General features: G+C 47.7%; 1 protein-coding gene across 3 annotated transcripts in view; it reads left to right on the top strand.

The window, feature by feature from the left end:
- SNPH (syntaphilin) overlaps positions 1–21,595 on the top strand; it is a 47,212-nt gene extending 25,617 nt beyond the window's left edge. Inside the window, exons 3-6 of one of the 3 annotated variants that reach the window (XM_081196297.1) lie at positions 7,967–8,057; positions 10,400–10,606; positions 16,681–16,830; positions 18,389–21,595. In XM_081196297.1, the coding sequence (XP_081052423.1) occupies positions 8,008–8,057; positions 10,400–10,606; positions 16,681–16,830; positions 18,389–19,652 (1,671 nt within the window). In that variant the 5' untranslated portion in view covers positions 7,967–8,007 and the 3' untranslated portion in view covers positions 19,653–21,595. The remainder of the gene's footprint in view (positions 1–7,966; positions 8,058–10,399; positions 10,607–16,680; positions 16,831–18,388) is intronic. The other 2 variants (XM_081196298.1, XM_081196299.1) reach the window with 2 other exon arrangements.
- The last annotated feature ends 5,712 nt before the right edge of the window (positions 21,596–27,307 follow it).

Genomic DNA, 27,307 nt, shown 5'->3' with positions numbered 1-27,307 from the left:
ACCAACACTTTGAATTGTGCTCGGAAATGTATTGACCTTGGGTCTGGAGTACATGAAAGCGAGACTTCTCCCCTACACTTCTCTTATCCCTAATATTGTTCCTTGATATCTGATAGAGGCTACCTAAACAAGGGATGCGGGTGTTGCTGTGATCTAAACCACTGAGCCTCCTGGATTTGCCAGTCGGAAGGCCGGTAGTTTGAATCCCCACGACGGAGTGAGCTCCCGTTGCTCTGTCCCTGCTCCTGCCAACCTAGCAGTTTGAAAGCATTCCAGTGCAGGTAGATAAATAGGTACCACTGTGGCAGTAAGGTAAACGGTGTTTCCGTGCGCTCTGCACTCGTCACAATGTCCCATTGCACCAGAAGCGGTTTAGTCCTGCTGGCCACATGACCCAGAAAGCCGGCTCCCTCGGCCTGAAAGCGAGATGAGCGCGGCAACGCCATAGTCGCCTTTGACTGGACTTAACCATCCACGGATCCTTTACCTTTACCTTAAAAAATAAGAGCTAGTATAGCACAGTGACCAAGTGTCTGTGGCTATGTCTTTCATGGATGCTTTAGTTGAGATCCCTGCATTGCCAGTGTGGTGTAGTGGTTAAGAGCGGTAGACTCGTAATCTGGTGAACCGGGTTTGATTCCCTGCTCCTCCACATGCAGCTGCTGGGTGACCTTGGGCCAGTCACACTTCTCTGAAGTCTCTCAGCCCCACTCACCTCACAGAGTGTTTGTTGTGGGGGAGGAAGGGAAAAAGGAGATTGTTAGCCGCTTTGAGACTCCTTCGGGTAGTAATAAAGCGGGATATCAAGTCCAAACTACTCCTCCTCCTCCTCCTCCTCCTCCTTCTTCTTCCCTAGATGACTCTGAAATTCCTTTCCAACTCTACAATTATATGATTTTATGTAAACCCCACCCCGTGCATGCTCAGTGCTCTCCCACCATTGGTGTGCACATTAGCCACAATCCGTATCTATCTTGCCATTTCCTATGAAATGTTTGGTGCATTTCCCCCCAAACGAGCTTTGATCCAAATTTTGACAATAGAACCACCTCCCTGCATTTTAAGATTATAATGTGTTTGCAGCCTGAGCTTTTAATCAGGAAGGTTGTGATTGAAGTGGCACTTTTGCTGTGAACTCACCTGGCGGCAATACTGACTTAGATAACAGAGCGGTTATTGACATTTGTTTAGTGTCTTGCTAAGCGCGCAAGGCCTTAACAGTGCTGGCACCCTCACAGTGGAACTCCCTTTCAAAAGAAGCTACCCTCCTGGTTTTTAGGAAGTGCTGTGTATCAGAATTCTTTTCAGGATGGTATGGGCTGTTGAAGTGATGGGTGTGTCTTTGAGGAGTGAGGATACATGGGGGTCATTTAACCGGCTCACAAGCCACAACCGAGCCGCCTGCTCGGTGAGTTGCGCTAAACCAGCGTGTTGCGCTAAACCAGCGCAGCACAGGGACTCGCTTCCACGGCACCGGAAATCGCGTCTGCACAGACGCTGTAAATCACATCTGCGCAGATGCAGTTGTCGGAAATCGCGGGCCCGCATGCGCAATCCGGTCCATGGAGGGATCTCCGCTGGAGTGAACAGGCCCAGGCAAGGTAAACCTTGCCACAGACCCTCTGAAAAATATAGCCAGCAGGATTTAAATTTCAGTAATAAAGGTCCACATTTAACATTCTTCTTTTTTTAAAAAAGGGACATGGGTGGCGCTGTGGGTTAAACCACAGAGCCTAGGGCTTGCCGATCAGAAGGTCGGCGGTTCAAATCCCCGTGACGGGGTGAGCTCCCATTGCTTGGTCCCTGCTCCTGCCAACCTAGCAGTTCGAAAGCACGTGAAAGTGCAAGTAGATAAATAGGTACCACTCCGGCGGGAAGGTAAACGGCGTTTCCGTGCGCTGCTCTGGTTCTCCAGAAGCGGCTTAGTCCTGCTGGCCACATGACCCGGAAGCTGTACGCTGGCTCCCTCGGCCAGTAAAGTGAGATGTGCGCCGCAACCCCAGAGTCGGCCACAACTGGACCTAATGGTGAGGGGTCCCTTTACCTTTACCTAATAAAGGTCCACATTTAACATTATTCTTTTTTTTAAAAAAAAAAATCCTTAAATAGCAGCCATGGGGTATGATCAGGGCTGAGCCTGTAGTGAAGAGGGAGGATTTGTAGTTTGGCTCTGTATATAAGAATTTGTTCATGCAAACAACTTTCTTGATGTTACAGTGATGAACAAGTATGTGTGGAATGATGCTTAGCTGCAGGGCTCACAGGTACCGTAAACCAGTGTATAATCCTTTAAATGCGCTTTGTAAAGCTGCCTTCTGGCTGTGTCCTCAGACAACTCCAAAAGTGGTGTTGGTTCGGTGTATTTTTATTTATTTATTTAAGTATTTATAGACTATGCTTCCATAAAAATACAGCGTGGCAGTATGCAGCCCATAAAGTTGCAACAAGGTCAATAAAAAACATCAATAAAACGTTCATAAAAGCATCAGTAAAAACAAAAAGAGATCCTGGTTTGTAAAATCAGACTCACGTGGCAAATGGCTGTCTGAATTAACAATAGGTTTTAGGGCACAGCTTCTGTCCATTCCCAAGAGCCACCAGAGAGGCTAAAGTGCAAAAACGTTCTTGTAGCCTAGTCCTATACAGTGGTACCTCGCAAGACGAATGCCTCGCAAGACAAAAAACTCGCTAGACGAAAGGTTTTTCCGTTTTCGATTTGCCTCGCAAGACGAAATTTCCCTATGGGCTTGCTTCGCAAGACGAAAACGTCTCGCGGCTTTGTTTCCTTTGTCTAAAAACAAAGACATGTTTTGTTTATAAAATTAATTTATTTTCCCTTCAATTTTTGAACTGCTCTTTACAGTATGTGTGACTTTAAAGAGCAGTTAATAAACTGTTGTTGTACCAAATTTGGCTTTTTTTGGACTTTTTTTGACCATAGGAACGCATTAATTGATTTTCAATGCATTCCTATGGGATTTCGTGATTCGCAAGACGAAAAATTCGTTAGACGACAAAACTTGCGGAACGAATTAATTTCGTCTTGCGGGGCACCACTGTAAATGTTTGCTTAGACGAAGGGTCCATCAAGTTCAGGGGAGCTTTCTCCTGAGTAACTGCACCTAGCACAAAAGCTTTGGGGTTGCTTGTGGAATCAGCCTTTTTTATGTCTATACTGTTTCACAAGCACAGCCCCTGCTGTTTTCTGCAACCCAGAACCCCTCTAAGCTTTGGTCTATCCAAAATGCCCTCCCTAAATTCCTTTCCTTTTCCACTCTCTGGTGCAGCCAGGGTGCTGGGTTTTTCCCGGCTCAGTGCTGCAGTCAGCAGGCTTCGCTCTGGCTGCGTCTCTTCCCTCGCAGCATGCAAGCAAGCCGGGTGATGACTAATCGTGGCGCATTAGCAAAAACCCTGCAGCTTTGCATCTTGGGGAGGAAGACTCCATCGATTGGGGAGCTTTTATCCGGAAAGGCAGCCTGCTTTGCACACAGCTGGAGACTCCCGCCCCACAGCATCTCCCCACTTCCCTTCCTCTCGGGAGTGAAGGGATAAAACACAGGTTGCAAAGTTTAGCGGAACCTACTGTCCTACTCCCCCTTCGTGAAACTCAGGACAGTTTCTTCTGAAGATTTTTGTTGTCTTTGTGTAAAATCAAAACTGGTTGTTTACAGGATGGGAGAGTTCTTGGGACCTAAATGATTAAGGCCCAAAATATCTTAAAAGACAACAATATGTTAAGACAAACACCGTCCTGTGTGTTAAGATCAGCAAAGATATTTAAGTGGTTGTTGTTGTTTAGTCGTTTAGTCGTGTCCGACTCTTCGTGACCCCCTGGACCAGAGCACACCAGGCACTCCTGTCCTCCACTGCCTCCCACAGCTTGGTCAAACTCATGCTGGTAGCTTTGAGAACACTGTCCCACCATCTCGTCCTCTGTCGTCCCCTTCTCCTTGTGCCCTCCATCTTTCCCAACATCAGGGTCTTTCCCAGGGAGTCTTCTCTTCTCATGAGGTGGCCAAAGTCTTGGAGCCTCAGCTTCGGGATCTGTCCTTCCCATGAGCACTCAGGGCTGATTTCCTTAAGAATGGAGAGGTTTGGTCTTCTTGCAGTCCATGGGACTCTCAAGAGTCTCCTCCAGCACCAGAATTTGAAAGCATCAATTCTTCGGCGATCAGCCTTCTTTATGGTCCAGCTTTCACTTCCATACATCATTCAAGTGGTAGTGGGGTCTAAGAGGAGCAGCAGCCCCACAAGTGTGGAGTTCTCTTCCTGTAGAGGTGCATCTGATGTCCTCGTTGTAGGGCTATTGTTGTATGCTGACAACCTAACTCTTTACCCATCCTTTGACAGCTGAGCTACATATTTTAGAGATTACCTTTATTCTCTGTTTCTAAATAGTATTTTAGGTGTTGTGTTATACGTTACTTTTATCTGATTTTCAGTTGTAGCATCTCAGTGTTGTTTTAACCTGCCCTGGGAACTTATGGTGAAGAGTGGATAACATATCCTACAAATACATGTAAATAAACGAACACAGTTCAGGGACAAATTCCAGCCAGGCAAAGGTGCTCAATGAAAGCCTGGAGCAGGGCCAGTGACCTGTGGAAGAGACAGGACCTAAGGAAAGTCCCAGGGGCCAGATAGAGCTCTGGAGGGCCACATTTGACTCTTGAGAAGTAGTGGACCATTAGAAGAGCAGCCTGGATCAGGCCAGATGACCATCTAGTCTAGCATCCAATAACAACAACAACAACAACAACAACAACAACAACAACAACAACAACAACAACAACAACAACAATTTATTATTTATACCCCAACCATCTGGCTGGGCTTCCCCAGCCACTCTAGGCGGCTTCCAACAAAATATTAAAATACTGTGATACATCAAACATTAAAAGCTTCCCTAAACAGGGCTGCCTTCAGATGTCTTCTAAAAGTCTGGTCGTTGTTGTTCTCTTTGACATCTGATGGGAGGGCGTTCCACAGGGAGGGCGCCACTACCGAGAAGGCCCTCTGCCTGGTTCCCTGTAGCTTTGCTTCTCACAATGAGGGAACTGCCAGAAGGCCCTCGGTGCTGGACCTCAGTGTCTGGGCAGAACGATGGGGGTGGAGATGCTCCTTCAGGGATACAGGACCAAGGCCGTTTAGGGCTTTAAAGGTCAGCACCAGCACTTTGAATTGTGCTTGGAAATGTACTGGGAGCCAATGTATGTGGTCTCGGTGGCCACTCCCAGTCACCAGTCTGGCTGCTGCATTCTGGATTAGTTGTAGTTTCCGGGTCACCTTCAAAGGTAGCCCCACATACACCGCATTGCAGTAGTCCAATCGAGAGATAACCAGAGCATGCACCACTCTGGTGAGACAGTCTGTGGGCTGGACCCAAGCACAAAAGCCTTATCACCACTTCTGATTCCCAGCTCCTGGTATTCAGAAGCACACTGCCTCTAACTGTGTAGGAAAGAGCATAGCCACTGATAGACGTAGCCTCCCTGAATTTCCCCAGTCCTCTTTTAAAGCTATCTAAGTTGATGGTCATTACTGCGTCCAGCAGGAGCCAGTTCAAGGGGGCTTGTGAAGAAGGCGCAGCAGAGACTGTACTTTTTGAGAATACTAAGGAAAAACCATCTTCCGCAGAAACTGCTGCTTGCCTTCTATCACTGTGCCATTGAGAGCGTGCTCACTTATCGCTTATGTGTGTGGTACGGAAGCTGTACTGCCCAGGACAGGATGGGGTTGTGCAGGGTTGTTAAGGCAGCAGAGAGCATTGTTGGCTGCCCACTCTCCACCTTAGAGCAGATTTATGCCACAAGGTGCCATAGGAAGGCACTGGACATAGTAAGAGATCCATCGCATCCTGGTCACTGTCTCTTTGAGCTCTTGCCGTCGGGACGGAGATACAGGACGATGAAGACAAGAACGAGCCGTCTTAAGAACAGCTTCTTCTCCAGAGCGATCTCGGCCCTGAATGGGAAGTCCGGACTTTGAAAGTCATCTAATCTCCCTTGCTGTATTATACTGTATTGTTTAATTAGTGTTTTTATGGAGCAGTCAAGTAATTTCGTTGTCCCCGAAGGGGGCAATGACAATAAAGATATTCTTCTTCTTCTTCTTCTTCCACAGGTTAACTCTGCAGCACTGCATGTAGAAGTACTTTCTCCTGTGCCAATTGTAGAAACTTGGCACAAAGCTGCAGAGGCATCCTGGGGCAATTTGCCTGCCACATGGTTCCATTTCCTCTGCTCCCTTTCGCCCCTTCTCCTTGCTCATTCTCATCCCTGAGCGCAATTCAGAATTATCATCTGATTGTTCATTGATTTGTTAATGGCCGTGACAATTGTTCCCTGTCTCTCTGAATAGGGCTGGGAGGAGATTTCGGTGTATCCATTTTGTATGTGGAATTTGTCATTCTCCAAAAGATGACCAGCTGCTATAACCCAAAGTCTAGTTCAGGCCCCAAAACAGGACCAGGCTGGAGAGAGGGAGATGAGTTTTATGGGGCCGTGGGGATGAAGGCCAGCCAGCTGGGACAAAAGAAAGCATTTTTAAAAAATCTGTTCCTTTTTAAGATGTATAAACCGTGCTTTCGTCCACATATGGATTCCAGGGTGGCCTACATAAAAATAGAAATATCCCTACATAGAAATATTTCACATCCCTGAACAGGAAGATGAAATCCATCAGCCCTAAATAAAAGGGGGGAGTCATGTTCTGTTTTTTTTATATATATATAAATATTTTATTCAGTTTTCACAATAAAAAAGCATACAAAGACAGAGAAAGTACAAAATCACAAAAAACAATACAATACAAAAATACAAACATTAAACACATCAAGAGAAAAAGAAAAAAGAGATAAAAACACATATAGTAACAAAAAACAAAAATTCCCTGTTTCTTAATTTCTCATCTTCAATTAACTTATTTTCCCGACTTCCTCACATCTCCCTTTCTTGTATCCCTTTTTAGAAATTAATTCAGCAAATTCATATGTTATTAATTTATCTGTTGTTGCTCCAATCTTACATTTTACTTTGTTGCTAAAGCCCCTGCAACTCATTTCAATGTCCTTAACATTCAAAAATTTTACAGTATTTCTGCAAATAAATTTTAAATTTCTTCCAATCTTCCTCCACCGTCTCCTCTCCCTGATCTCGGATTCTGCCAGTCATTTCTGCCATCTCCATATAGTCCATTAGTTGCATCTGCCAATCTTCCAAGGGGGGGGGAGTCATGTTCTGATCCTGCCATATATACCCCATTGTTAGAAGGACCTTGTTATCCATTGTGTTCACACCACACCTTGTCCTTTCCACCTTGTCCTTTATGGACTCACCCAAGGAACAAGTTAGGAGCCCATCTTTGAAGGAGGCTGGCAAGGCCTCCTTCCTCCTGCCTTGCTCCACCCTCTGGTCTCTGCTTCTCAATTTGTATTTTATTATTTCATGTACTGTGGCTTGCCGTTGTTTTACTGATTATAGTTTAGAAATTATTTATCGTAACTGTTAAGGGTGAATTTCTGTAACTTTTATATGCTGTTATTATTTCATACTACTCTAATGATTGTTGAATGCTACTTTTTTATGTAGATTGCTTGTTTTAAAGTTTTGTATTATTATCACATTTTTGTATTGCATTAGATTGTTATAAGATGTACATTTTTTGTTTCTTCAGCTTGTAAACCGCCTTGAGTATTGTAAGATAGAAAGACGGTATACAATTTTTTTAAAAAAAATGTTGATGCAATATTAAATCCAAATATTGAAAATAATGAATTATTGAATATTAAACCAGAGGTTGTACAAGCACCTGAAACAAGTCTGCAAATAAAAGCATCTTACCAAATAGGAAAAGCTTTATGGTTTGAAATCTAGGCATCCCCAAATGCACCTTGCTATAACCCATGTTTGTTCTAACCCCAAAATCCTTTCCCTCCCCTTTTTTATATCTCTCGCTCTTTCCCCAGCTGGAGTGACAGCCAACGTCACCGCCAAGACCTGCGGTTCCATGGCTATGTCCTTGCCAGGAAGCAGAAGACCCTCAACGGGATCCCGGAGGTGAATATCACGAACCCTTCCCCTCTACATTGCGGAATGGGACTTCCGGCAGCATCCCTGCTGGTTCACAGCAAAGGAGCCGTTCTCGCCCCCACCCCAGCCTTGCCCATGCTGCTTTCCTGGAGCGAAGAGAGAGCCTGGGTGCTCTCCAGAGATATGGAAGGAGCCTCTTCTCCTTCCATGTGCTTCGCAAATGTACAGGATTATGAATGCTGCACAGTGCCTTGTGGGGACTGCAGAGCTGCTAGGAAGGAGGGACAGGTTGTTTCTTGTGGCTGCCGTAATCCAAAATTGCATGCCTGTTGACCACACCTTGGCACAACATTTGCATGCCTCCTCGCCTGTTGTGCATGTGTGAACCGCTCCATCACAATAACTGAAGCCGCAACCCCGCACTTCAGTTCTGGGTAGCCAAAGGCAGTCGTTGGGGAGGCTGCTTCCTCAGGAGCAGGGGGGTGGTCTGTTGGCCCTGGCGGTTTGCCCTTCGCTGCGTTTCTCCCTGTCCCTTAGTGTGTTTTCATACATCGGAGGTCCCTGCCATTCCCATTTGTGAAGGCACCTCCTGAGAACAGGGCTGCCAGGCTCTTCGATAGGCTCTGCTCCTGCGCCTTTAAGGCAAGCCTGCGCAGCTTGCGATGAGCCAAGCCAAGCACACCTCTCCTGTCACACTCAGTGACCTGTCAGGTCCTGCCAGCCACAAGAGCAACGCTTGTTGTTGTTTGAAAATGCCAGCCCTGTCCGGGGAGAGCAGAGCAATGCTGAGCTTGTTGTCAGATGCCTGAATTCCCTGGGTTCTTTCTCAGGAATGGAAGCATGTGTGTTAATATGGATGGGAGTGAGGAGAGGGTGTGCCGACCATTTTCACTTGCTAAAAAGGACTAGGAATTGTTCACCCCTGGGCAGGATGCCATGGATCTAAAGTACAAGGAGACAGATTTAGGCAAAACGTGTTAGTAAGCCGCCTGTGATGCTGTGGAATGTCAAAACAAAGACATGTCAAGCACTTAGTACCTAGCGCACTCAGATAGCAGTGTCCTTTCCAACCCTTTGATTATATGACTTCTTATCATGGTTTTAATTTTTATTTAGTGTTTCTATACAGTGGACGCTCGGGTTGCGAACGTGATTTGTGCAGGATGCACGTTCGCAATCCGCAGCGTTCGCAACCTGCAGCAGCATGTCTGCGCACGCGTGGGTTGCAATTCGTTGCTTCTGCAAAGCGCAATTTAGCGTTTCTGCGCATGCGTGACCTCCGAAACCCGGAAGTAACCTGTTCCGGTACTTCTGGGTTTCGGAGCGTCCGTAACCTGAAAAAAACGCAACCTGAAGCGTCTGTAACCCGAGGTATGACTGTACTATCCATGAACAATAAGTTCCCTGGGCAGATTACAACTTTAAAGATGTAGAATCGTGAGATGCAGATGTAGAAATACAACACGAGGGTAAAGTCAAAAGCAAATTAAGACAACGTTATTATATATACAATGGAATCTCGGTTTTCGAACGTAATCCGTTCTGGAAATCCATTCGACTTCCAAAACATTCGGAAACCAAGGACCAAAGGTCTGTCAGCAAGTTCAATGGGGAAAATTGAGAAACGCACCTCGGAAGCCGTTCAGCTTCTGAGGTGCATTCGAAAACGGAAGCATTCTCTTCTGGGTTTTTGGTGTTCGGCTTCCAAAATGTTTGGCAGCCGAGACATTCGAAAACCGAGGTTTGACTATGTGTGTATATAGTCAATTAATACATGTTCCCTTGCAAGCATCTCTCCTACCTTTTCCTATCCATCTATCTAGAATGTTGCTTAAAGGGTCTCTGCTGCCTCTTGTCATCCCAAAGGCAGCCTAAGGATGATACTGTATTTTTCTGTGTATAAGACTAGGTTTGTTTCCTTTAAAATATTTCAAAAATTAGGGGGTGTCTTATACACAAATAGTGCCAAGGGAGGGTTGGTGATTGGTGAGTCCCCCAAAACAGGGGGCGTCTTTTACATGGAGGCGTCTTATAGACGGGAAAATACGGTACTTTCCAGCACTTCCCCTGTAGCGCTTATGATCAGATGCATTTTCCTGGGATCTGAGCTCCATGAAAGTGATGGGGTGCTCCTGCTGGGGTGCTGGGGAGTGGTGCTGGGGGCTTGCAGCGCCCTCCTCAGGCCCGCCTTTGCTACTGCTTCACTAACCTGTTTGCAGAGAGAGCTTTTGCCACGTTCCATTTTGAACCCTGCCTGTTTGTTCTTGTCGTTTGTTTTGTTTTGTTTTGTCCTGTTTTGTTTTTTTCTTCTTCCTGTATTCGTGTTTTCCTTTGGTGGTGGTTTTTGTTTTGTTTTGTTTTGTTTTAAGCCGTGAGTTTTACGGAAGGAGTGGCTTTGCCTCGTTCTTTAAGTCTGCAACGGCCCCTGCCACTCCGACTGAGAAACAGCCTCTTCTTCCCGCCTCCAGGCGTCCCTCTCCGCCAGTGAGCATGCGGGACACATATGGCACCTCCTCGCTCAGCAGCAGCAGCAACTCCGGCTCCTGTAAGGGCAGCGACAGCAGCCCCACCCCAAGGTAACCCTTGGCTCCTGTAAGGGCAGCACACACACACACACACACACACACACACACACACACACACGCATCACAAGCGTCCAACATAAGAGAGAGAATTGCCTTGCCAACCCAGCAGTGGCCTGCCAAATAATATTATTATTATTATTATTATTATTATTATTATTATTATTATTATTATTATGTTTATACCCTGCCCATCTAGCTGGGTTTCCCCAGCTACTCTGGGTGGCTTCCAACAAATTATTAAAAGACAGTAATGCATCAAACATTAAAAGCTTCCCTAAACAGGGCTGCCTTCAGATGTCTTCTAAAAGTCTGGTAGTTGGTTTTCTCTTTGACATCTGGTGGGAGGGCGTTCCACAGGGCGGGTGCCACTACCGAGAAGGCCCTCTGCCTGGTTCCACTGTAACCTCACTTCTTGCAATGAAGGAACTGCCAGAAGGCCCTCGGAGCTGGACCTCAGTGTCCGGGCTGGACGATGGGGGTGGAGATGCTTCTTCAGGTATACAGGACCGAAGCTGTTTAGGGCTTTCAAAATGACTCCCAGACTGCGCACCTGGTCCTTCAGGTGCACAGTTAACCCATTCTGGACCAGGGAGTCCCCCACACCTGCCCACCCCCTGTCCTCCCAAAACAGTACTTCTGGTTTTAATAATAATAATAATTTTTTTATTTATACCCCGCCCTTCCCGGTTCAGAAAACCAGGCTCAGGGCGGCTAACAACAAATTTAAAGCACTTAATTGTGATACAACAAAATACAGTATAAAAGCATGAATAACAGTAAATTCAAAGTTCTAAAATCAATTTAGGGGAAAATCCATCCAATAAACATTAGATGATCACCAGGCCTAGCTGGCTAAATTAGTCCTCTTTGGGCCAGAAAGGAGGCCAGGAGAGAATTAGCCTCTAGGATAGCTGCAAGCTGAGCAAGATAGAGGCATCGTTGTTGCACATTAGTCCACAGCACCTGGTAGTCTGGGAGTATACCGCCTCTGAATATGGAGGGTTCTGCTCAGCTTGGTCTTTGCCAACCTGGCAGCCTCCACATGTTCTGAACTACAACTCCCATCAGCCTAGGCTGATGGGAGTTGTAGTCCCAAAGGATGATCAAGGGTCTGGAAACCAAGCCTTATGAGGAACGGTTGAAGGATCTGGATATGCCTAGCCTGGAAAAGAGGAGAGAGGTGATAGCCATCTCCAAACACCTATGAAGGTCTGTTGCGTGGAAGCTGGAGCAAGCATGTTTTCTCCTGCTCTGGAGGATAGGACTCAAACCAATGGATTCAAGTTGCAAGAAAGGAGATTCTGACGAAACATCAGGAAGATAAAATAAAAAAATTCCTTCCAGTAGCACCTTAAAGACCAACTAAGTTAGTTCTTGGTATGAGCTTTCGTGTGCATGCACACTTCTTCAGATACTTCTTCGTGTGCATGCACACGAAAGCTCATACCAAGAACTAACTTAGTTGGTCTTTAAGGTGCTACTAGAAGGAATTTTTTTATTTTGACTATGGCAGACCAACACGGCTACCTACCTGTAACTGGAATCAGGAAGATAGATAGATAAGATAAAACTTTATTCGCATTAGCCAATGGCCATACCAACAGTAAAACATTACAGTATACACAGAAAAGGTTGATATAAGAGCACAATTTAAAGTCCTGAATCAGCCGTCAGTTAGTGGCCCTTATTCTGATTGCCTCCTATGCACCTAGCAACCTTTGCTGTTATCTTCTCATTTTGATCTGATAGAAGAAAGGACATTGTGGCAGTGGTTGAGCGCCCTGGGATGGTTAGTATGAGTGGGGTGATGATCTTGTTCCTCAGGTCTTTGTAGAGAGTACAGGACAGGAGGACGTGTGGCGCTGTTTCGGTGCTGCCATCTCCACAGGGGCAAAGACGTTTCTCAGGCGGAATCTTATGGAATCGACCCTCAAGTGCCGCAGATGGCAAAACATCCAGTCTTGCAAGTGTAAAAGCACGTCTGTATTTTGGGATAATAGGTTTGTGCAGATCTGGGGCCAGAGAATCAAAATGGAGAGGTGGAAAATGAACATACCAAGGGCAGAATTTCCTTAGAGTGGCCAGGTTTTTCTGAAACATCTTACTTTCTGGCAGTAAGAGCTGTTCAACAGTGGAATGGAGTCCTTCAGAAGGTTCATTGGAGGTTTTCAAGCAGAGGTTGTATTGCAGGGGGTTGGACTAGATGGCCGTTGGGGTCCCTTCCAACTATGATTCCATGAAAACATTTGAAGGGCACCCTTCTGGCAAAGGCTAATTTAGCCGTTCTGGATAATAGGTAAAGGTAAAGGTACCGCTGCCCGTACAGGCCAGTCTTGCCAGACTCTAGGGTTGTGCGCTCATCTCACTCTATAGGCCGGGAGTCAGCGCTGTCCGCAGACACTTCCGGGTCACGTGGCCAGCGTGACAAGCTGCATCTGGTGAGCCAGCGCAGCACACGGAACGCCGTTTACCTTCCCGCTGGTAAGCGGTCCCTATTTATCTACTTGCACTTTGACGTGCTTTCGAACTGCTAGGTGGGCAGGAGCTGGGACCGAACAGCGGGAGCGCACCCCACCGCGGGGATTCGAACCGCCGACCATGCGATCAGCAAGTCCTAGGCGCTGAGGTTTTACCCACAGCGCCACCCGCGTCCCTGTGGCTAATAGCCATCACCTAACCTCAAGTAGCTAGGAAGCAACTAGAGGGTAGTGTGCCTTTTTATTGCATGCTTATGAGTGGAAGGAACTACATGTCTAACTATATTTGTAAGCAACTGTGAATATGAATTCAGCTGCTGATAATAAGGCTGGACCTGTGAATGAACCCCAAATAAATAAATAAACCCAATAAAAGGGGCTGGATTCTGTCTTTAAAAATAGCTGTTTCAAAAGAGCAGTACTGCAGTAGGTGCAGACTAATTCTGAACTCAGTTGAAATGAGGGCAGTTACACGCTGCTAAAACTGGGGCCTAACGTATGTCCCTTGATACAGAGTTTCAGAAGTGATCAAATTCACCATTAGTGTGGAAGAGCAGGAAAGTTGCCAACAGATTCCATATATCTATATATCTATATCTAGATAGATAGATAGATGATAGATAGATAGATAGATAGATAGATAGATAGATAGATAGATAGATATCGCAATTGCTCTTATGCACCTGTCCTTTGCATACAACCTATGTATTGACCTGGGATTAAAATATAAATAAATACGGATTGTATTTCAGGAACCTTAAAAATTAAGCCCAATGTTGCAATAGTAAAAAGGAAAGGAAAGGAAAAGTCTCTATTCAACAGAAACTTTGTGAAGGTCACCAGTTATTGCAGCTGCAAATGGAATAGTGCTCGAAGGATGTACTTTCACGTTACACATTTTTGGCTGTGTTCCTGTCCTCGGCTCCTGCTTCTCCCATCTATAACATCCAGCCCAGCCTACCTGGCGTCATGATGATGTGTGTGTCCTCCCTGCCATCACATTCCCTGCTCCACGTCATTGGCAGGACCAGGGAGCCATGCATAAGCATATATACCGTATTTTCCGCTCTATAGGACGCACTTTTCCCCCTCCAAAAATTAAGGGGAAATGTGTGTGCAGCTTATGGAGCGAATGCAGGCTCCTTGGCTTCAGCGATAGCAACGCAAAGCCTCCGAAGCACAGAGGGAGCGCTCCCTCTGCGCTCCAGAGGCTTCACATTGCTATCGCTGAAGCCAGGTGAGTGAGAGGGGTCAGTGCGCACCGGCCACTCTCGATTTCCAGGTTTCAGCAAAAGGAACCCGAAGCCTGCGGAGCGCAGCGGGAACTCGCGCTGCACTCCGCAGGCTTCGGGTTCCTTTTGCTGAAGCCAGGAGAGCAAGAAACTCCTGGCTTCAGCAGAGGGGGAGAGCTGCGCAGCTCCCCTTCAGCGAAGCGGGAGGAGAAATGGAAGGGGCTCCATTTCTCCTGCCACTTCACTGAAGGGGCACTGAGCAGAGAGGGGGAGAATTTTTTTTTCTTGTTATCCCCCTCTAAAACAAGGTGCGTCCTATGGTCGGGTGCATCCTATAGAGCGAAAAATACGTTATATGTTTTTATAAGCCTGCAATCTTTGTAACATATATTTCCACTGCAAGTTCGTAACATTGGACTTGATCCCATTTAATAATAATAATAATAATAACCTATAATATTGAATCAGATTCAGTAGTACTGGGGCCATCCTTCTTGGGAGTCCGGGCCTCATTCCCAGTACAGTTCTGAAAGGCTAAACTCTCATCTTACCAAAAGGGTCCTCTGCTGCCATTACGTTTGAAGGCAATCCTTTTGAGCTCTCTGGGAAGGAAGGAGGAGGTGTGAACTGGCATAGAGATGGACCAAATTAAGGAAGATAGGCCAGGTCCCAGATTCCTAACTCTACACTCAGGATTACACATAGACTTCTCCAGGTTTTGTAGTGGGAAGAGGATGGCAAAGACTTGCGCTGCTTTCCTAATTTCTCTTTCTTTATCAATGTAGACACTGAGCATTTAGGAAGCAAGTATAAATGTGGACAGGAAATCTAGAGACAGCATCAGTCCCGCACTCCAGTGTTCTTGAAAGCGGCCGATCAGCTGGGAAACTTTTAGCCACCTGTTCAAACCAGGTTTAAACTCATACTCTTCCCTTTCACTGGCTGTATTCAAAACTGCCAGGACACTGCCAGGCAGGCAAGACACTGGCTTCAACCCTGACAGCAGCAGATAGATGAGGTCCACATTCCAACATCCCTATTAAGCAAGCCCTTTTGAATAATTAAGGGATGCGGGTGGCGCTGTAACAGTTTACTGTTAAAAATCAAGGCTATAAAACATCATGGTTAAAAAGCCAGGCCAAGGTGGGGAGAGATAGGAAACAGACACACTTCACTGGGCAAAACATTTTAACACTGGAAAAAAGAAACTTTCCCTCATTGACACTGATAGGATCAGGGCCCCTGCCACTGCCTAAGCTCTGGGGAGCTGTTTTTTTGTGGGGGTTTTCTACAGCAGAATATTACTGTACAACAAATTTTTAACTTATTTTAGCTATGTATTTATGATCCCCCATTACTCCCCAAAGACCGAAAGCTAACCAAGATCAGTGGTTATGGATAAATACAGAAAGGGTGCTGGGTACTGCAAAGTACTAGGGTTTGGCAAATCGACACAATGCCAAGGGTCTTGCAAGCGTAAAGAAGCGTCTTTCGTCTTAAATGTCTGTCTGATTTCCCCCTCAGCTGCTCTTCTCTGTTTCTTCATTTGCTACAGTCATTAGTCTGCTATATCTCCATCCTGGGCAAGAGGCAGCACTAAAGCATGCTTTGCACAGGGTCATTGCTCTCCTCTGTTCTTGCTTGGCTTTGGAAGAGAAATCTGGAGAAAGGAGCAGAAAAATCTGAGCTCGAAACGCGCATAGTTACCGTATTTTTCGCTCCATAAGACGCACTTTCCCCCTCTTAAAATCTAAGGGGAAATGTCTGTGCGTCTTATGGAGTGAATGTGTGGTCCCTGGGGCTGGGGGGGGGGACCTGGGCTTCCCCTGCCAGCCCCGACCTGTTCTTTGGGGCTGGCGGTGGAGGAAAGCGCTTCTGGGGTATCCCGTGAAGCCTCCGCAGGGCAGTGGGGAGCCTTCATCCCGCTGCCCTGGGGAGGCTTCACGCGGCTATCCCTGGCTTTTGCGGGAGGTGGGGGAAGGGACAGGGCAAGGCTCTCTCACTTCCCCCACCTCCCGCAAAAGCCCCCAAGAGCCGCATATTTTTTTTCTTGAATTCCCCCCCCCAAAAAAAAGTAGGTGCGCCTTATGGTCAGGTGCGCCTTATGGAGCGAAAAATACGGTAACTTAGCAGTGTCAACATAGGCAGTACTGTCCCGAGTTTCTGAAGCTTAAAAGGTGAACCCCAAGGTGCTTGCAGTCTAATTTTCAGCCGTGGGAGAGAGAACAAGAGAGTGAGTGTGAGAAAGTGAGGAGATGCAATCATGTGCTCTGAACCTTCCACGGACCAGGAAGGGAAATCTCCCTTTTGACCAGGGGCAGTTCCAAGGCACTGATGAACTTTCCTGTCTTTTCAGGCGCCCAGTCAAGTACCTGCTGTGCAGCGACAACCATGGGATCAAGCCCCCGACCCCCGAGCAGTACCTCACCCCCCTCCAGCAGAAAGAGGTCTGCATTCGACACCTCAGGGCCAGGCTGAAAGACACGCACGAGAGGCTGCAGGACAGGTCAGTATTTGGGGGCTCTTGCATCTGGGGTGGAGGAATTTGAGGCTCTGCATTCCCCTGAACATACTAGGCCAGGCAAGCAGCAGTCAGCCTTGCGGACCACTCAGAACTGCATCAGGTGGAACTTTTCAGGCGCTAATGATTGATAGATTACAATAGCTGGCTTCATGGGAACGACTCACCTTCCTGATATTTGCTGTGGAAGTATCTCCTTGCCAGTGCTGAAGCTTCAGCTGCAAATTTAGTCAGCTTCTTGCGCTTCACCTCAGGCAGCAAACCCTAACCCTTACTCACAGGTAAGTGTGCATAGGATTGCTGCCTAAGAGAAGCAGATAAAGGTAACTTTGCTGAATTTGTACAGTCTACTCGCAGAATTTAACTTTCACTCTATACCAGGGGTAGTCAACCTTTTTATACCTATCGCCCACTAATGCATCTTTCTTGATGGTACAATTTCCTTACCGCCCACCAGGGCTTGATGGAAGGCGGATTCAGCTTGTGCCGTAGAATCGAATAGAATAGAATAGAATAGAATAGAATAGAATAGAATAGAATAGAATAGAATAGAATTTATTATTTATACCCCGCCCATCTGGTTGGGGGAGACCTGGTTTGAACAAAGACATTGGATTCTTATCCCATTATACATGACTAAGCCATTTCTCACCTTCTCACCCCTTGCCTTTTCCTGTAAGACCTATTACAGTCGTTAAGAGTCGTCAACAGGCTCATCTCAGCTATCTGCCAATCTCCCATTCCCACCACCCTTCTGAGTAATACCCCTCCCCACCTTCTCACTATATAGAAGGGTCCGGCAACTTCTGTTTCAATGTATCTGAAGAAGTGTGCATGCACACGAAAGCTCATACCAAGAACTAACTTAGTTGGTCTTTAAGGTGCTACTGGAAGGATTTTTTTTATTTTGACTATGGCAGACCAACACGGCTACCTATCTGTAACTGGAACCATCTGGTTGGGTTTCCCCATCCACTCTAGGTGGCTTCCAACAATGTATTAAAATACAGTAGTCCGTTAAACATTAAAAGCGTCCCTAAACAGAGCTGCCTTCAGATGTCTTCTAAAAATCTGGTAGTTGTTCTTCTCTTTGACATCTGGTGGGAGGGCTTTCCACAGGGTGGGTGCCACTACCGAGAAGGCCCTCTGCCTGGTTCCCTGTAACTTGGCTTCTCACAGTGAGGGAACCACCAGAAGGCCCTCGGCGCTGGACCTCGGTGCCCGGGCAGAACTATGGGCTGGCACCATTTAGGGCTTTCAAGGTCAACACCAAAACTTTGAATTGTGCTCGGAAACGTACTGGGAGCCAATGTAGGTCTTTCAGGACTGGTGTTATGTGGTCTTGGCGGCCACTCCCAGTCACCAGTCTAGCTGCCACATTCTGGATTAGTTCTAGTTTCCAGGTCACCTTCAAAGATAGCCCCACGTAGAGCGCGTTGCAGTAGTCCAAGCGGGAGACAACCAGAGCATGCACCACTCTGGCAAGACAGTCTGTTGCAGAGCTAGCAAGGGCAGTGACCGTCTGCTTGTCCGTCTGCTACAGGGATGCAGAGATTGACGACCTGAAGACGCAGCTCTCCAGGATGCAGGAGGACTGGATCGAGGAGGAGTGCCACCGCGTGGAGGCCCAGCTGGCGCTGAAGGAGGCCCGGAAGGAGATCAAGCAGCTGAAGCAAGTCATCGACACCGTCAAGAACAACCTGATGGAGAAAGACAAAGGGCTCCAAAAGTACTTTGTGGACATCAACATTCAGAACAAGAAGCTGGAGACCTTGCTGCACTGCATGGAGGTTGCCCAGGATGGGACGGTCAAAGAAGAGGGGGCAGCCGAGTCTGCGGGGGGCTCTCCGGCCCGCTCCCTCACCCGCAGCTCCACCTACACCAAGCTGAGCGACCAAGGAGCCGCCGACAGGAACCTGGGCGGCTCCCAGATCTCAGTGGAAGAAGCAGCCTGTGACAGCGGCTTTGTGGCCGCGGACGACTCCTTGAGCCGGACAGACTTGCTGGACCAGAGCAGCCTCCTGTCTTCGGGGGTGGAGTGCGGCACAGACGACACCTCCCTGCAGACCAACTTCACCCTGGGGTCCCGTGTGCCCACCAGCTCCACGTACGAGAAGCTGATGGGGTCTCAGCACAGCGTCGAGGCCGCGGTTCAGGCCAGCTGCATGCAGGAGCAAGCCATACAGACAGACTTTGTGCAGTACGAGCCAGATCTTGATACCATCCTAGAGAAGGTGATGAAATCCCAGGCTTGCAGCCTGGCCAGCCCCACCTCCGTGTGGGTGTCTGAAATGGAGGAGGCGGCCGAGCCGCAGAGCTTGGAGAGCCAGGGCCTGAGCCTTCCTGGGGGGGCCACGGACATGGCAGCTGCTGATCCCAGCTCAGCGGTGTCGATCAGCGCAGTAGAGGAGGGAGAGAACGCTACTGAGCAAGCAGCTTCGCCAAGCCCAGTGGCTAACAGCCCAACCGTGCACCAGCCTTCTAGCGCCAGCCAGTCGGTGAGCATCGTGTGCGCCCCAGAAGAAGAAGAAGAAGAAGCTGAACCAGGCCAGGAGCTCATAGCAGCAGCAGCGGCGGCGGAGCCTCAAACTTACTGGAGCCGCCACTTCATCGTGGATCTCCTGGCTGTGGTGGTGCCGGCAGTGCCTACGGTCGCCTGGCTGTGCCGCTCGCAGAGGAGGCAGGGCCAGCCCATCTACAACATTAGCTCGCTCCTGCGGGGCTGCTGCACGGTCGCCCTCCACTCCATCCGCAAGATCAGCTGCCGCTCCGTCACCAGCACCAGCAGCTCCTGCTCCCAGCCATGACCTCCTTCCCCTGCTCAGCCCGTTGCGCCGCACACATGCTTCGCCCAGAGAGAGCCAGTTCATGGAAACGACCATAATTTAGCTGACCACTGATTGTACATTTCATCCACGCACTGAGACTTTTTATTTATTTATTTATTTATTTCTTGGGGGGGGCACCTGGGTGACCGTTCTGACCTGCTGCATCTCGATTTAGACAAATGACTTGGGGGAGTTAGCGGTGCCCCTCTTCCTGCAACCCTGGAGGAATTGCAAGGAGCTGGGATTGGGCAGCTGGCCTCCCTGCTGAAGGACCCTCACGCCGTAGGTGCTGTAGCTTGCGGAAGTTTTCCTCTCATTCCACTTCAGGGAAGACTTTTTCCCAATCTCTCTCCTTTCCACAGTAGGCTCTTTCTGGCCATTTTTGTGACCTGCTAGAAAAGCTCCCCGATAACTTGTTTCTTTCTCTTCTGCTTTTTCTACGGCTACTCTAGAAACCACCAGTGTCCCTAATCCTCACTAGGCCACCACCTGTAACCCACTTTTGCTCGCGTTCCCTCACTTACAGGATTTTGCAGCAGTAACTACAGATCCTGCCTGAGCCTTTTGCCAGCTCCCGGTGGGAAGAGAAGGGGCACATCACAGTTGCCTTGCAGTGACGAGATGTATTCTCACCCACTGCCAGGTTGACTCACAAGTGAGGAGGGAGTGGATTTCATAGCTCAGCAATCGATCACCTGCTTTGCATGCAGAAGGCTCAAAATTCATTCCCCAGCACCTCCAGGTGGGACTGAGAGAGACCTCTGCCAGTCAGAGTAGGCAGCACTGGCCTAGATGGACCAGTTATCTGACTCCTCATGAGATAGCTTCATATGGTCCATGGACCCAGAGACATCGCTTTCCTTCCTTCTTCCAGTGACAGGCAAAGGGACCATCTTGGTTCTTTCATGGGGCACCAAAAAAATAAAGCAGAGCCCTTTCTCCATCTAATGACACAACGCCCGTCACCTTCCTGACAGTTTAAAATGGCACGTTCCTTCCTTTGAAATGGGTTACCATTTCCCCAGTCTTACTAAAGGAGTCGGCGCTTGCATTTTCAAGCTCAGTTCTCAGTTTGTGTTTCTTCTTCTTCTTCTTCCCAAACAAAAAAAGTGACTTTACCAATTTATAATCCCGCATTCCAACCCTCTCCTGTCGCCCTTTCTGTGACATTGATGCCAGTCATTTTGGCACCTTAAGTATGTCCCCTTCCACTCCACTAGGGGCAGTAGCAGGGCTACTCTTCAGTAGTGGCTTCTGCAGGCAGAGGGGCCAGCGCACATGCGCCCTGGCCCTGGTTCAATACAGTGGTACCTTGGTTTGCATACGTTTTGGATTACAAACACGTCAAACCCAGAAGTGCATGTCCCGGTTTGCAACCTTTTTTTGGATTACAACCCATTTTTTTTGGATTACGAACAAATATTTTTTGGAGGTCCCATTGGCAAAAGCACGCCTTGGGTTACAACCTGTTTTGGTTTACAAACAGACCTCCGGAACGGATTATGGTTGTAAACCAAGGTACCACTGTACTGGGAGTCTCCTGTTTGTTCTTAATGTTTTCGTTACTGCCTGCCTTAGGCGCAAGTCAATGGACATGATCATGGGGGGGGGGGGGGGAGGGGTAAGAGACCCTGGATAAATCACTGCTGGTCAGGATAGATAATATCGTGTTGGGTGGCCTAGTGGTCCGAATAAGGAAACTACCCAACGCTATCCCATGTCCCTGTGGCTTCATCCTGCTCTGCTCTTTTCCCTGCCCTCACTTGCCAGACAGTGATGCCCAATAAATAGTCTCTTATGCTGGACGTGGGTGGCACTGTGGGTTAAACCACAGAGCCTAGGACTTGCCGATCAGAAGGTCGGCGGTTCGAATCCCCGCGACAGGGTGAGCTCCCGTTGCTCAGTCCCTGCTCCTGCCCAGCTAGCAGTTCGAAAGCACGTCAAAGTGCAAGTAGATAAATAGGTACTGCCCCGGCGGGAAGGTAAACGGCGTTTCCGTGCGCTGCTCTGGTTCGCCAGAAGTGGCTTAGTCATGCTGGCCACATGACCCAGAAGCTGTATCCCGGCTCCCTCGGCCAAGAAAGCGAGATGAGCGCCGCAACCCCAGAGTCGGTCGCGGGTCAGGGGTCCCTTTACCTTTTATGCTGGAGTCATGCAATACAACTCCCTTCCCAACTCAATTTTCTTCCTATTCACTGCTTCCTTCAGTTTCCGTGCCCAAGAACCCCCTAAGAACAACAGAAGCTCTCATCTGGATGTTCCTTTGGCAAACTTCACAAAGAGTTGATCCAAACCAGTATCCTTTAGCCCAGTAGTCTTCAGTCTTTTCACACCCAGGACCTACCTTCGACCCAAACATTTCCCATTATTTTTTTTTTACCATAGTGCAACTGCTGCTGTTGTGACCCATCCTAGAGCAAGCCGTGGCCCAGAAGTCAGTCCCAACCCACCTGTTGAAAAACCAGTGCTTTAACCAACCTCAAACAAATGATGCCCCTCACACCACTAAGATGTGCTGTGCCCCCTTTTCTCTCAAATTCCAGCAACCTGTTTCATGAGCCCACAACTTCTCATTCCTGCCACTGGTGTTCCAATTACCCAGTATGCTTTTTCAAGGCAACCGCTAAGGAACAATGCACACAGACACATCCTTGCTGCTTTTTTTGTCCCATTAGTGATGACTCTCCGCACTCCGAGGAGCAACCAGTAGGAAGAGAGCTCACGTGGGATGGAATGAATGAATGCCTAGATGAATGATTGTTTTAAGACTCAACATACTATATCTCCTCTAGGTGGTGTAGGAGTCCCAGGGATGACACACTGTGTAGTATGTTTAAACTGGATTTTTATTGTTAGGATTTTAGACTCAGGCCAGTCTTGAAGTCGTGCCCTCTGCTTTGGGTTTCCTTTTCCTTAATCCCCAGAGTTGGTTGTGGTTACTCAGGGGGAAGGGAAAGGCACTTTGCACTTTCTCAGAGACACTTCATTCGTTCACATTTCCCAGGGCTAACGCGTGGGGAGCTTTGTCTCACGTCAAGCCCTGATCACTAGCACCTAAAGCCCCCAAATGGTGCTCTACCATGTTCAAAAGTTTGGTTCTCTGATCTGGAAGCCAAGAACTAAACAGGGAAGCAGACATTTCAAATTTGAGCCTGGCCTCACTTTCGCCTATTTACCCCCAAAGCGTTGCAGAATTACGGAGAGAAACTCCAGCCCTTCTGCCTCCCTCCTCCCCACCTGAGAATATTAACAGAACGTAGTGGATCACGAATGTTGTGCGAAAACTTCACTTTTGACGACCGCGTTATTGTCACTTCTCCCCATCACGTTCATGACGAGACTTTTCGAACTCTCTTTGGCTCTGACTCCCTCAGCTGGGAACTGAATGTTACGTCGCCCACTTCTTGGAAGCCGCTCCTGGGAAGGGCGGCTGCTGGCCGAGATGCAGAAGAGCCAGTTAATATACCTCGCGTAGAGCAACTGGCCGCCCCCCTCGCTCGGGGCAGTAATTAAGGAGTCCTTAATTCAGTTTTTGTCTTGCTTTGCACTATGTTCACTTTTGGCAAACTTGAACCCTACCATGCAAAGGTTATCGGCTGACAGCATCAGTTGGTTTCCTGTCCGCTAACCAACTCTCCGCAGTGCTGTTGGAAAAGCCCATTTTTCGGAACTGAAGAGGTGAAGGAAGCCGAGATATGGTTCTCCTACCTGGTTGCTTCTTCCATAATTAGTATGAGCTTTTGAGAGAAGAAATATAAGCCACAGGTGGCTCAATGGGTCCTTTTGCCTTGTTTGAGCTTATGCTTATGGATGTTTGGGTGATGCTGTTGGAGGGAGTTGGGCTATCTGTCTCTCAATGCCTCTCTCTGCTGCACTTCCAGTTCCAGTTCTGGACTACTGGGATGCCACTGGGTGAGCTGGTTTAAAGGGGTTGGTGCGAGCAGAGGCCAGGGGAAGTATTTAGTGAAAAGACTGCTCCCTTCTCCTCCTCGCATGGAGACTTTCCCCTTCAGTGCTTGAGGGTCAGTTTCATACAGCCTTAATTCTATGACTGCTATTTGTACTAGCAAAACGTCTGTCGTCAGGATTGGTGGGAGGGAGGGCTTGTATATTGCAGATCTCTTTGGGGAGGGCCCTCCCGTACAAGATCCCTAATTGGGGGGCGGGGGGACAACAGGTAAGTTTCGCCCTCCCCACAAAGCATCCCTCAAATGCAATGTGATATCTTTCCTTGTAGGAGTGAGCGACAACCATTTATTCATCTGGGAGAAAGTACTGGGTGCATTCATTGGCGATGAATGCTTAAGATGTTCCTAGTGACCACCAGGCACTAAAGAAAGCCTGCCCTGGCTTGCATGGCCCCTTCCTGTGTTTCTGTTTTTCAGTCCTACTAGAATATCCAAGAATCATAGAAGTGTAGAGCTGGAAAAGGGAGCCCAGGACTCATCTAGGGAAGTTTTCAATGTCTGAGGTTTTATTGTATTTTCAGTATTTTGCTGGGAGCCGCCCAGACCGATTGTGGCAATGCACTCAGACGGGTGGCATTATTAATTATTATTATTATTATTATTATTATTATTATTATTATTATTATTATTATTTATACCCCATCCTCCCCGGCCAGAGCCGGGCTCAGGGCAGGTAACACCAGTAAAATAACAGTAAAAACATAGTAGGGAGGGAAAAAACCAATTTAAAATACAGGTTAAAATGCAATTTAAATAATTGAATTAATTTAAAATTACTACTGTTATTATCATCAAAGCATAAGATGATGGGGAGAAATAAAAATGTGAATGGCCCTTGGGTTCCCTGCCAGCTCTACAGTTCTGTGATTCTATTTTTTAAAAAATGGCCTGTCCATTTCTTGAAGCCGTCCATCCTACAACTGATCAAGTTGCCGCAAGCCGTTGCAAGGCCACAGGACTGGGGGGGGGGGGGGGATAGCCAAGCAAACATTGCTCCAAGCTTGGCTGTCCCAGCATTGCTGGGTCTCTGGGCGAGGAGATGAAGGCAATGGCAAAAGGCGGGTGGAGAAAATGGCTGTGTCTTATCCCTTGTCGGGGCTTGTGTGCTCAGAGAGGGCAGATGAACAGGAAAGGAGAAGGAGGGTTGTGAAGCTCAAAGGGTAGCTAGGGATTGCCTCGTAAAGACGTGGGCCTCAGTCAATGCTCAACAATGCCAGCTACCAATGCCAGCCCTATGGCGCAGAGAGAGCCTCAGCTATGGAAGCAACTAGTAGAAAAATAGACAGTCACGGAACCGAGAAATTGCACAAAACAAATGAAATACTGTGAAAATCCCTGAAATGAGAAGTAATTGACTAGAAATATTATCTTGTGGAAATCAACTAGAAATGTGGAAATCAACTAGAAATGTTATTAATATTATAAACATTATAAATATTATCAACTAGAAATGTTATTAAAATGTGGAAATCAACTAGAAATATTATCTTGTGGAAATCAAATCAGTCTTTAACATCAGCAGTAACATCTAGACCATGGGGGCGTTTCAGCCCTGTTCTTGAGTTTGTTCAAAACCTAGAACAGCTTATCTTGTATTCCTTTCTTTGAATTTGTGCCATTTAGCTTTTTAAGCCATTTTGTAAAAGCAGCACCGGAATTTTCATAGTTGAGTCTTCAACCCCTTATTATTGTGCTTGGCCTTCTTCAAGTTGGGCTTTGTTTAAAACTTGCTATTTAGGTTTTCAAACCTTTTCTGTAAATTCAGTATTAGAAACTGTACTTTTGAGTCTTCAGTCCTTTATTACTGTGTTTTGTTTTATGTAGGTTGAGCTAGGATTATAATACATCAGAATTTTTGAGGCTCTACCCTTGTTTGGTCATTTAAAGTTTATATATTTCTATTTCCTTCTGAGGAAACGGAATAGTTCTGTGAAACGAGGTTTGTAGCCGGCATCCCGTTAAGGCTTTGTTCTATTTTAGGTTTTCCCTTAAGTTTTTTGATTTTTATTACTTAGTTGATTTCTGCAAGATAATATTTCTAGTCGATTACTTCTCGTTTCAGGGATTTTCACGGCATTTCATGTGTTTTGTGCAATTGAAGCAACTAGAACTGACCTTACTTTTGGATTTAATGGGGACTCTGTTGCCTGCAGAGCCAATGTTAGTGAACACATGGTCCCGTCCCACCCCACTTGGGGCCAGTGTCACAGTTTGCACCCCAGGACTTCAGCTGCCCTGACCACAAGGCTCGCATTTGTGGCCGGGGTGCCTTCACGAGCCGCTCGGTCGGCCTGTGCTTCTTTCCCCTTCAGGCTCACGACGTAGCAGCAAAGGCAAACAGGATGGGCATGCTGTGTGTGTCGCAAGCCCAGGCCCAGAGTTTCACGAGCCTCCTGAAGCCAGTTGAGCAGTGGCGGTGGCAGCATCTGTGCCTGCACTTGTGGCAAACAAACAGCCCAGGTGATTAAGCCGCTGCAAAGATTTGAAGGAGTTGAGGGTAGATTGAATACCGTAGATTCCAGCGTATTAGGCAACTGGGCATATAAGACGACCCGCCAAATTGGCAGTGCCAATTTGGGGTTTTGTCTTATAAGCCCAGCCTTATACGCTGGGCAAAAGGAAGCCAGCCGGCGCGACGCGGAGTCCGCTGCCTCGGAGGTAGTACCCGGCGTATAAGACGACCCCCGACTTTTTAACCTCTTTTCCTGGGTTAAAAAGTCGTCTTATACGCCGGAATCTACGGTAACCCTCAGTTTGCTTGGGTGACAGAAAGGGGCAAGGGTTAGGGGAAACATAGAAGGCAGATTTTCCAGATGAGCTAGCCAGTGGAAGGTAGGTTTTGCCTCTGTTTTAACTGTAACGTGAAGTATTTGGGTAGGGAAGGAGAGCACGAAAGAGTGGGTTTTGGTGAAAGGGTGGCAAACATGGCTACGAGGAAAGCTGCCCGTGTGATGTACTTGTGGATATGTGTACACATCTGTTAGACTATCCAAAGCTCTGCCGAGAAATAAATGTATGACTATATTTGAAAGAGAAGAAGAAAAAAATCTATATAATATATTTTTAAATACAGAACTTAAAAGCTGTATACTCTTCTTGGGTTTTGATTTCCACTGTCCTGTAACCTTCGTCTGTTTGGTGGCTGTAATAAAATGTCGTTTCGGTCTCCAAAGCCGTCTTGCTTTCCATGACTGGTCTAGGGGGAAACCGGGAGGGGGAGAAGGAGGCAGACTTCGCTTCCACACTGGCTTACTCCGGACAGGAGCAGCAGAACCAAACCCAGGGCCAAGTTGCCCCATGAGCATAGCTGTCAACCGTCCCTTATTTGGCGGGAAACTCCCTTATCCCAGCACCGTGTCCCACTGCTGTCCCTTATTGATGATGTCCCTTAAATTTCCCGGGTTTCATGCTTGCCCGGCTCGGGAGGGAAGCAGCGGCTCGGGGTCCTCCGCCTCGAGAGAGTGCGTGCACGAGCTGCCGCGTCTCTGTCTCTCCCTTTTCCCCCTCAGAGGTGTGTTGTGGGGAGACAGGTGGTGGCGCACTGGCAGGCAGCCCCTCTCTTGCGAGACTTCCGCCGCGATGCCAGGGGAAGCCGGAGGCGGCAGTGGCGGCGGCTGAGGCGGCCTGAGGGAGGAGGAAGAGGAGGGGATGGGGAGGGACGCAGAA

The sequence above is a fragment of the Podarcis bocagei genome (genome assembly GCF_964188305.1).
Source record: "Podarcis bocagei genome assembly, chromosome: 5".
Taxonomy (NCBI): domain Eukaryota; kingdom Metazoa; phylum Chordata; class Lepidosauria; order Squamata; family Lacertidae; genus Podarcis; species Podarcis bocagei.
The sequence above is the reverse complement of the archived record's forward strand: the minus strand, read 5'-3'. Positions and strand labels throughout refer to the sequence as shown.